The 11,402-nt window shown below is 46.7% G+C and overlaps 1 protein-coding gene across 1 annotated transcript in view; it reads right to left on the bottom strand.

Moving 5' to 3' along the window:
• Window positions 1-462: 462 nt before the first annotated feature.
• LOC121865808 overlaps window positions 463-11,402 on the bottom strand; it is a 55,279-nt gene continuing 44,339 nt past the window's right edge. The window contains exons 7-9 of the mRNA XM_042365374.1: window positions 9,172-9,331; window positions 8,614-8,999; window positions 463-623 (exon numbers count right to left, since the gene is read on the bottom strand). Coding sequence (XP_042221308.1) covers window positions 463-623; window positions 8,614-8,999; window positions 9,172-9,331 — 707 coding nt within the window. The remainder of the gene's footprint in view (window positions 624-8,613; window positions 9,000-9,171; window positions 9,332-11,402) is intronic.

The raw sequence follows: 11,402 nt of genomic DNA, 5'->3' as shown, positions 1-11,402 counted from the left end.
TTTCGCTGTCTACACTGATAACAATCCATTGAGTCATAAAAGACCGCGTAATTAAGGGGCAGTCGGAACAGGTGGAATGCTGGTTTAGAGCAATTCAGTTCATCATCAGTACAAGGCGGAAACAACACAGTAGCAGATGCTCTATCTAGGCTCTAGAACAGGAAGGAGAGAGTGATGGCAGATATACGGCAAATTAATATAGTGGAGAATAATGTGGCTGGGGGTGAGTGAGCTGTGGACGGTAGATGGGCTGCGCAGGGTGGGAATGCATGAAATGTTTTAGGGGATACGGAGATGGATGGCAGAAGAGATTCAGGAGACGCACAGGGGAACTCCAAGTGATGATTTCCGTAAGATGTACTGAGTGAGGCAACACGGTAGTTAAGGCCGTGTGGTTTAGAAGGCGAAGAACGATATGTGTGGAGAGGTGCCAATGTTGCTAAGGTTCCAGAATTGATGAGTTCAGTGGGTACCAGGGGCGGGATTGTACCCTTTCGCTTGTGCGGGATCGAGGCTTCTGGCCAGGAATAGGAGTGACTGTGCAGGAATATCTAGCTCGGTGGTGGATGAGCCAGGGGTGAAGGCCTCCTCAGCGGCAAGCATGATGACGAGAAGGGCTCTGGCTGCCGAGGGACTAGACAAACAGGACTAGGAGGAGTCATAGGTTGGGACGGAGGAGATAAGAGCTGGGCGTTGAGATTGGTTGTAAGTGAAGATTGAGTCGATCCTTGCAGTGTCCAGGTTCCAGACGTTATGTAGCAGTAGTTGGTAAATTATTACTTTTGACACTGGTCCCGCTTGTGAATCGGGCGTTTGATGGTGGAGTGCAGGTTTGCTGTCGTCAGGGTATGATGGATTATGGCTCTGGGAGGTTGAGAAGTGCTGGTCGTGGCTCAAGGGTTGGATTGGGCAGACTGAGAGTGAATTCCAGCGCATGGGGACAATGCTGTCTTTTCATTATTTTGAGGGACCAATCGTCATATTTTGAATTTCTAGCACTAAAAACCAGGTGAGAGAACAGAGACGTAACAGGCTGTATGAGACTAATAAGTGATCTTGATCCTCGTGGCGTCAACTGTCTCGGTCGCGTTGCGGGCCTGCTCAAATATTTGTCCAAGACCACAGCACACCGAACGTAGGAAACTGGAATTAAGTGATCAGCTGGTCTTACGGAAAGCGGATATTTCCTCAAAATAATTCATACACTGTTGACAGCTACAAGCTAGTTATAATATTTAAAAATTAGCTGGGATGGTTTCCATTTGAAGAGGCGACACCAGTGGCTGTGGTAAATGATTAAGATATGAACGGGATAAACATTAAAATAGTTGTTAGTCTTTCTAAATAAATAAAAGATCCATCATTGGAAAAGTTTGAATTTAGCAACAGTATAATGAAGATGACACCAACAGTATAGGAATGACACCAACAGTATAAAGGAATGACACCAGCAGTATAAAAGGAATAGCACCAACAGTATAAAGGAATAAACACCAGCATTATAATAAAGAATGACACCAGCAGTATAAAGGGATGACACCAACAGTGTGAGGATGACGGTGTAGGGGATGAACTTGACAGTGTGAAAGGACTTGACAGTTATGGGGATGACACCGACGGTGTCAGGGATGACGCAACGGTGTGGGGGATGAGGCATGACGGTGTGGGGATGGGAAGGCATGACGGTGTGGGGGATGGTGTGGGGTGTGGGGATGGTGTGGGGGACAGGGGATGACCAACAGTGTAAAGAATGAAAACACCAACGGTATAGGGATGACACCAACAGTGGGAATGAAGCGCAGCAGTGTCAAGATGAGCAGTGTAGGGGATGACCGGCAGTGTGAGGATGACATGACAGTGTGGGGATGGTGTGGGGATGGTGTGGGGATGACAGTGTGGGGATGACAGTGGGGGTGTGGGGGTGTGGGGATGGGGATGGGGATGGGGCCAGTGGGGGGTGTAATAGAATGACAGCTATTGTGTCCCGGTGTATATGAAATTGACAATTGACCGTTGAGGATGCTTGTGCTGGCGTGAAATTGCATTTGTCAGGTGCAGAGTTAATAAATCGAACAACCAGCATAGAGGTGCATCTAGGATTGGTATAGTACATTCAATTATTAAATTTATGTTAGATAGTGTTGAGTGGCAGGTAAAGAGATGGTGTTGAGTGGCAGAATGTGGAGGTGATAGTGGTGGTGTCAGGTGGGGAGTGGGGTGTGGATGGTGTTGGTGGCGGATTGAGAGTGGAAGGTGAGATGGTGTTGGTGGAGATTGAGTGGAGGTGTGGATGGTGGTGTGGTGTGGGGTGGAGGTGAGATGGTGTTGGTGTGGGGTGAGATGGGGTGGGGTGTTGGTGTGAGGGAGGTGGAGGGTTATGGTTGGTGTTGAGGTGGATGGTGGGGTGGAGATGAGATGGTGTTGGTGGGGGGTGAGGTGGGAAGGTGTTGGTGGTGGAGTGAGGAATATAGTGTTAGTGGCAGGTAAAGAGTGGAAGTTAAAGATGGTGTTGAGTGGCGGGTAAGTGAGAGAGTAAAGATGGTGTTGGTTGCAGGTAGAGTGGAATGGTCAGTGGTGGCGGAGTGAGAGTAGGGAAGATAGTGTTGGTGTCAGGTAAAGGTGAGAGGTAAAGATAGTGTTAGTGGCAGGTAGAAGATGTTTGGAAGGTATAGTAGAGTTAAGATGTGTTGCTGGCAGGTAAAGTGAAGGTAAGGTGTGTTAGTGGCAGGTAAAGTGAAGGAGATAGATATGTGTTAGTGGCTGGTAAGTGAAGGTAAAGATAGTGTTAGTAGCGGTGGTAAAGAAGTGAAAGAGTAAGATGGTGTTGGTGGCAGGTAAAGGTGGAGGTATAGATGGTGTTGAGTGGCAGGTAAGGTGGAGGTGAGATAGTGTTGGTGGCTAAGGTGGAGGATGGATGTGGTGTTGGTGGCAGGTGAGTGGAGGTGAGATGGTGTTGGTGGCTGGTGAGGTGGAGGTGTGTGGTGAGTGGCGGGTGGAGTGTGGAGGTGAGAGATGGTGTTGGTGGCAGTGGAGTGGAGGAGATGTGGTGTTGGTGGCGGGTGGGTGGAGTGAGATGGTGTTGGTGGCAGGTGAGAGTGAAGGTGAGATGGTGTTGGTGGCAGGTGGAATGGGGAGGGTAAAGAGATGGGTGTGGTGGCAGGTTAAAGGTGGGGGAGGTGAGGATGGTGTTGGGTGGCGGGTAGGGAGTGGAGGTGTAGATGGTGTTGGTGGGGTGAAGGTGGAGGATGGGATGGTGTTGGTGGCTGGTAGAGTGAGAGGTAAAGAGATGGTGTTGGTGGCAGGTGAGGTGAGAGGGTATGGATGGTGTTGGTGGCAGGTGCAAGGTGGAGAGGTAAGATGGTGTTGAGTGGCAGGTAAGAGTGGAGGAGATAGATGTGGTGTTGATGGCAGGTAAAGTGAAGGGTATAGATGGTGTTGGTGGCAGGTAAAGATGGTGTTGGTGGCAGGTAAAGAGTGAAGGTAAGATGGTGTTGGTGGCAGTGAAAGTGGAGGATGGATGTGGTGTTGGTGGCAGGTGAAAGGTGGGGTAAAGAGATGGTGTTGGTGGCGGTAGGGTGGAAGGGAAAGATGGTGTGGTGGCTAGAGTGAAGGTGAGAGATTGTGGATGGTGTTGGTGGCAGGTGAGGTGGAGGTGAGATGGTGTTGAGGTGGCGGGTGTGTGGGAGGGTGAGATGGTGTTAGTGGCTTGGGTAGGGGTGAGATGAGATGGTGTTGGTGGCGGGTAAGTGGAGATATGTAGATGGTGTTGGTGGCAGGTGAGGTGGTGTAAGATGGTGTTAGTGGCGGGTAAAGGTGGAAGGTGATAGATGGTGTTGAGTGGCAGGTGAGAGTGTGGAAGGTGAAGATGGTGTTGGTGGCAGGTAAGGGTGGAGGATAGATGTGTTGGTGGCAGGTGAGTGGGAAGGTAAAGATGGTGTTGGTGGCGAGTTAAAGGTGGAGTGTAAGATGGTGTTGAGGTGGCAGGAGTGAGAGTGGAGGTAAAGATGGTGTTGAGTGGGGTAAAGAGTGAGGTATAGATGGTGTTGGTGGCTGGTAAAGTGAGGAGGTAGATATGGTGTTGAGTGGCGGGTAAGAGTGAGAGGTAAAGATGGTGTTGAGTGGGAGTAAAGAGTGAAGGTAAAGATAGTGTTAGTGGCAGGTAAAGTGAAGGTATAGATGGTGTTAGTGGCAGGTAAGAGTGGAGATGAAAGATGGTGTTGGTGGCGGGTGAAAGGTGAAGTGAGAGATGGTGTTGGTGGCGGGTGAAGAGTGAAGGAGATGAGATGGTGTGGCAGGTGGAGGTGAGAGGTGAGATGGTGTTGTGGCGTGGGTAAGTGGAGAATGAGATGGTGTTGGTGGCTGGTGGGTGGAGGGGTATAGATATGGTGTTGAGTGGCAGGTAAAGTGGAGAGGGTAAAGATAGTGTTGGTGGCTGGTAAAGGTGGGGAGATAGATATGGTGTTAGCGGCAGGTAGAGTGAGAGGTAAGATGGTGGTGGCAGGTAAAGAGTGGAGGAGATGGATGTGGTGTTGGTGGCGGGTGAAGTGGAGGTATAGATGGTGTTGGTGGCAGGGTGAAGAGATGGTGTTGGTGGCGGGTAAGGTGGAGGTGTGGATGGTCAGTGGTGGCAGGTGAGGTGGGAGGGTGTGGATGGTGTTGGTGGCGAGGTGAGGTGGAGGTATAGATGGTGTTGAGGTGGCTGAGGGTGAGGTGGTGAATGGTGTTGGTGGCGGAATTGAAGGTGTGGAGAGTATGGATGGTGTTGGTGGCAGGTAAGGTGGAGAGGGTGAAGAGATGGTGGTGGCTGGTGAGAGTGAAGGAGATGGAATGTGTGAGGTGTGGCAGGTAAAATGGAAGGTGTAGATGGTGTTGGTGGCGGGTGAAGATGGTGTTAGTGGCAGGTGAGTGGAGGTGTAAGATGGTGTTGGTGGCGGGTAAAGATGGTGTTGAGTGGCAGGAGTGAAGGTGAGAGAGGTAAAAGATGGTGTTGGTGGCAGTGAGTGGAGGGGATAGATGAGTGGTGGGTGGCAGGTAAGGTGGAGGTAAAGATGGTGTTAGTGGCGGGTAGGTGAAGGTGTAGATAGTGTTGGTGGCGGGTAAAGTGGAAGGGAGATAGATGGTGGTGGTGGCAGGTAAAGTGAGAGGTAAAGATGGTGTTGGTGGCGGGTAAAGTGGAAGGGAGATAGATGTGGTGTTGGTGGCGGGTAAAGTGGAGGTATAGATGGTGTTGAGTGGCAGGTGAAGATGGTGTTGAGTGGCAGATGGGGTGGAGTAAAAGGAATGGTGTTGGTGGCAGTGGAAGGTGGAAGGTGATGAGATGTGGTGTTGAGTGGCAGGTAAAGTGGAGGTAAAGATAGTGTTGGTGGCGGAGGAGTGAAGGTATGGAGATGGTGTTGGTGGCAGGTAAAGGTGAGAGGTATAGATGGTGTTGAGTGGCAGGTAAAGTGAGAGAGTAAGATGGTGTTGGTGGCTGGGTAAAGAGTGAGATATAGATAGTGTTGAGTGGCAGGTAAGGTGAAGGTAAAGATGGTGTTGGTGGCTGTAGGGTGGAGGGAGATGGATGTGGTGTTGGCGGCAGGTGAGAGTGAGAGGTAAAGATGGTGTTGAGTGTGGAGTGAGTGAGAGAGTAAAGATGGTGTTGGTGGCGAGGTAAGTGAGAGGTGTAGATGGTGTTGGTGGCGGGTAAGAGTGAGGTAAAGATGGTGTTGAGTGTGGAGTAATGTGAGAGGTAAAGATAGTGTTAGTGGCGGGTAAAGTGAGGGGGTAAAGATGGTGTTAGTGGCAGGTGAAAGTGGAGGTATAGATAGTGTTAGTGGCAGGTAAAGTGAGAGGTATAGATAGTGTTGAGTGGCAGGTAAAGGTGAAGTTAAGATGGTGTTGGGGTGTGAGGTGAGTGGAGGTTAAGAGATGGTGTTGGTGGCAAGTAGGGAGTGGAGGATAAGATGTGGTGTTGGTGGTGGGTGGAGTGGGGTGTAGATAGTGATGAGGTGTTGGTGGCGGGTGCAGTGAGAGGGTGTAGATGGTGTTGGTGGCGGGTAGAGTGGAAGGTGAGATGGTGTTAGTGGCGGGTAGGTGGTGTAAGATGGTGTTGGTGGCTGGTAAAGGTGGAAGGTGGATGTGGTTGGTGTGGAGTGGGGAGTGGAGGTGAAAGATGGTGTTGGTGGCGGGTCAGGTGAAGGTATAGATGGTGTTGGTGGCAGGTAAGTGAGAGGTAAAGATGGTGTTGAGTGGCAGGTAAAGGTGGAAGGTAAAGATGGTGTTGGTGGCAGTGAAAAGTGAAGGATATAGATATGGTGTTGGTGGCGGGTAAAGTTGAGAGTTAAAGGATGGTGTTGAGTGGCAGGTGAGAGTGAAGGTATAAGATGGGTGTTGGTGGCAGGTGAGAGTGAAGGTAAGATGGTGTTGAGTGGCAGGTAAGGTGAGAGGTATAGATGGTGTGGCTGGTAAAGGTGAAGATGAGATGGTGTTGGTGGGCAGGTAAAATTGAAGGTAAGAGATGGTGAAGTGGCAGGTAAAGTGAAGGGAGATGAATGGTGTTGGTGGCAGGTGAAAAGTGAGAGGTAAAAGATAGGTGTTGGTGGCAGGTGAGAATTGAGAGGTCAAAAGATGGTGTTAGTGGCAGGGTAAGAGTGGAAGGTAAAGATGGTGTTGAGTGGCGGTGAAAGGTGAGGTGTAGATGGTGTGTGGCGGGTGAAGTGAGGTAAAGATGGTGTTGGTGGCGGGTAGAGTGAGAGGTAAAGATGGTGTTGAGTGGCAGGTAAAGTGAAGGTTATAGATGGTGTTGAGTGGCAGGTAAAGTGAAGGTAAAGATAGTGTTGAGTGGCGGGTAAAGTGAAGGAGATAGATGGTGGTGGCAGGTAAAGGTGAGGGTATAGATGGTGTTGGTGGCTGGTGAAGAGTGGAGGTTAAAGATAGTGTTGGTGGCGGGTAAAGTGGAGGTATGAATGGTGTTGGTGGCAGGTGAAGTGAAGGTATAGATGGTGTTGGTGGCAGTGGGAGGTGGAGGAGGATAGATGAGGTGTTGGTGGCGAGGTAAAGTGAAGGTGATAGATAGTGGTGGTGGCAGGTAAAGGTGAGAGGTATAGATAGTGTTAGTGGCAGGTAGGGAGTGGAGGAGATAGATGTGGTGTTGGTGGCGGGTAAAAGTGAAGGTGTATAGATGGTGTTAGTGGCTGGTGAAAGGTGAAGGTATAGATGGTGTTGGTGGCAGGTAAGAGTGGAAGGGAGATAGATATGGTGTTGGTGGCGGGTAAAGTGAAGGGTAAAGATGGTGTTGGTGGCAGGTGGTGGAGGTAAAGATGGTGTTGGTGGCAGGTAAGGTGAAGGTAAAGATGGTGTTGGTGGCAGGTAAAGTGAAGGTGTAGATAGTGTTGGTGGCGGTGAGGTGGAGGTATAGATGGTGTTGGTGGGGTGGGTGGAGGAGGATGGTGTAGTTGGTGGCAGGGTGGAGTGAGGTATAGATGGTGTTGGTGGCGGGTGGGTGGAGGTATGGTGGTGTTGGTGGCAGGTAAAAGTGAAGGGGAATGGATGTGGTGTTGTGAGGTGGCGGAAGAGTGAAGGTATAGATGGTGTTGGTGGCATGGAGTGGAAGTGAAGATTATAGATGGTGTTGGTGGCTGGGGTAAAATTGAGAGGAGATAGATAGTATTAGTGGCAGGTAAAGTGAAGGTATAGATAGTGTTAGTGGCAGGTAAAGTGAAGGTATAGATAGTGTTAGTGGCAGGTAAAGTGAAGGTAAAGATAGTGTTAGTGGCAGGTAAAGTAAAGGGAAAGATAGTGTTAGTGTCAGGTAAAGTGAAGGTATAGATAGTATTAGTGGCAGGTAAAGTGAAGGTATAGATAGTGTTAGTGGCAGGTAAAGTGAAGGTATAGATAGTGGTAGTGGCAGGTAAAGTGAAGGTATAGATAGTGTTAGTGGCAGGTAAAGTGAAGGAGATAGATAGTGTTAGAGGCAGGTAAAGTGAAGGTATAGATAGTGTTAGTGGCAGGTAAAGTGAAGGTAATGATAGTGTTAGTGGCTGGTAAAGTGAAGGTATAGATAGTGTTAGTGGCAGGTAAAGTGAGGGTAAAGGTTTTATTATCTACACCACAAAGATGCCGGAAAACTAGGTATTTTAATTGAGACAGATTGTGTGAGTATTGAAACGCCGAAGAATGTAGAGCAGTTCACAGTTTGGCTGTGTGTTTAAAGAAGGATGCACTATAACAGGTTATTCTAGTGTGACCGACATCCACAGAGAAATGTGTGGGCACCGCGGGCAAGACGTGTGTTAAGAGCCCACGGCTTTGTCGGCGGTACACAGGATGCCAAATACACCAAACATTGCTCGCTAAAGTACCTGCAAAAGAGAGAGAGTGAAGCAACATTGCGGCGAAGAGAAAGGGAAGAGAGATTGTCAACTAAAAGATGAGAGTTAATAAGACTAAATGTCTTAAATTCCACACTATCTAACAGTTGAACAGAAGAAGAGCCACCCCAGATGTAAGAGCAGTACTCCAAAGATACTATCAAAACTGAGAGACAGAAATATTAGCTAATTGTTTATCACTATTTTTTTTTTAGAAAATATACTTTAAATATTGTTGACAACTTACTTTCGTCTTTAAACTTACCATCCTCGTGATTTTTGTCAGAGACACTAGCCTTCTTTTTCCTTGAGATGGTACCCTTTTTTTTGTTTAACACGGCACCCTTTTTCTCGCTTGAGATGGTTCCCTTCTTTTCGCTTGAAATGGTACCATTTTTTTCACTTGAGAGGGTACCCATTTTTTCACTTGAGACGGTACCCATTTTTTTGCTTGAGGTGGTATAATTTTTTCCACTTGAGACGGGACTTTTTTTTTCGCTTGAGACGGAACCCCTTTTTTCACTTTTGACGGTACCCTTCTTTTCGTTTGAGATGGTCCCCTTTTCTTCACTTGAGATGGAACCCTTTTCGCTTGAGATGATTCCCTTCGTTTTGTTTGAAACATAATGTTTCCAGTAGGAGCTGATGGCTCTGTTCCATAAACAAACGAGAAAGAATTAGTTACAATACTGTATATTAGAATCAGGAATCTGGATACCAGTTAAAGATTGGATCACGTATGTTGTAGAGTACATGTTCTGTGATGCCTAGCTCGAGATAAACACATGATGTCAGTGACAGGCCACAGGAGAAGGTGACTTACTGGACAGGGTCACGTAGGAGTAAGATGGTGGGTAGGTCTGGATGTAACTGACTATAGCGCGTCATCAGGTTGTGTGGAAACTTGTCGTAGATGCTGGCAGCGTGAGTACTCTGCACCAACGTCCTCCCGCTGTCAGGGGAGTCCTTCTCGCCCAGAAACCCTGCGGCATGATTAATACTCTCATAAATACATCACACATCACAAGACTAATATTTTATAAAATGGAAATCTTGTATGTGATAATTATTGTTATTTGTACAACTCCTTTTATGTAGTGAGTGTGAATAGAATATCAATCTACACGATTTTAGGCCCTGTGTCCACTATCTTCGGTCTGATATTGATAAAAGTATATAATTGGTTTGGAGATGTGCAGTCAAAGGCGGGTGAGCTAAGATAAGCTAGTGTAATGGCCCCTGTCTCATCAACAGAAAGTATTATATAAATGGGTTCTTTACATTTGATTTATATTCAGATTCATCCCCTGTAAGTTTCCACTAACAATGAGGAGGACATGAACTGATCACGTGAACGGTAGCTTCCCCAAGAGGGAGAAGCCCATTTGACCATAGGACAGCAATTATCTAAGCGCGCACCACTGGATGCCCTTAGTCAGTCTCACTCACAAACTAATATCAAACGGACGTTGATTCACGTCTAGTTACATAGACGCCGTCCCTTTCTCACCACACTCATAAATAGTGGAACTTACGGTTGATCTACACTCAGGAATTATACAAATAATACTTTTTAATAAAAGAAGAAACTTCAATTGGGTTTCGTTTACAACTGTAATAAATCCAGACAAAAAGAGCTGCAGGAATTGTTCAAATGGTCGTACAAAATATAAAACTGCACATGGATTAAAACAACCTACTGAATAAACACCTCCCTGTACACTGTTGATGAGGAAAACAAGCAACAATCGGGAGCAGCAATGATATAAGCAAAGCAAACGTTAGGAATTAGAAGTCGTACAGTATCTTACCTTCATAAACAAATATATAAAATGCTCCTTTAACTTTATAAGTGTCTCGTAAGTCCCCATGTGGACTACTGTAATTATGTATGGAGACCTTACTTCCTGAAAGACATAACATCCCTGGATGGATTACAACACAGAGCGACTAAGATTATTCCGGGGATTTCATCTCGACTATCCAAGTACTGTAGACTGAGGAGAGCCTTAGGACTGACAATTCTGCAGACAAGACAAGATAGGACGGATCTCAGAATCACATTCAAAAGCGTGAAAGGGGTGGAAAACGTGAACCCTGGCAATATTTTGGGATGTCACGCGTCACTAACACGAGGGAACAAAACCACAAGCTCACCAAGGTGCAATGCACGATGAATATAAGAAGGTAACTCTTCACACACTGCGGAAAACCTATGACAAAGTCTACCAACAAATGTTGTGGAAGCTTCAAAATTGCCCTTGACAAGAAGATGGTAGGATTCTACATGCCTTCTTCCCTAGTCAAGTTGAAAATTAGTTAAGGGTAAATATCGATGGGAAGATGTAAGAAGTTATGTATTTTATAAGTGTACGTGTCGTAGCTTAGCTTAAGAGAATTACAGTATAATTTAAAAGACAGCCACCAAAGCTTTTAAAGGGGCAGATTTGCAGTATATTGAGTGACTCATTTTCACTGAAAGAATGAAGAACATTAGGACATAAGAATGGAGGAAACTGCAGCGAGCCTATTGGCCCATACTAGGCAGTCTTATTTACACTCAACCCCTATCGCTCATTTTTGCGTCCAACCTATATTTGAAGCTATCCAGCGTATTCGAGTTAATGATTATGTTTGGTAACTTGTTCCACTCATCCACTGCTCTATTTGCAAATCAATGTTTACCTATCTCGCTCCTAAATCTAAATTTGTCAAATTTAGACTATTGCTACAAGTACGTTCCTGGCTGGATAGTTTAAGTACCTTTGTTATATCACCTTTGCTTAACCCTGACTTCCATTTATACACCTCAGTCATATCACCTTTCACTCTACGTCCAGGCTTAGTCTTGTCATCCTCCATTGTATGCTTTCTAGGGATTCGATATCCATTCTGTAGTACGATGACCAAACCTGAACTGCATGATATAGTTTTAGGATAACCTCGCTAGTCTTGTAACTAGCACTCCTTTGTATGAACCCAAGTACTTTGATGATCTTTTTTGGAGCAAATATGCATTGTTGTCTTGGTTTAAGATTCCTACTTATCATTACC

This window comes from Homarus americanus, unplaced genomic scaffold, assembly GCF_018991925.1.
Source record: "Homarus americanus isolate GMGI-L3 unplaced genomic scaffold, GMGI_Hamer_2.0 scaffold32583, whole genome shotgun sequence".
Taxonomy (NCBI): Eukaryota; Metazoa; Arthropoda; class Malacostraca; order Decapoda; family Nephropidae; genus Homarus; species Homarus americanus.
This window is presented reverse-complemented; position numbering and strand designations above follow the sequence as displayed.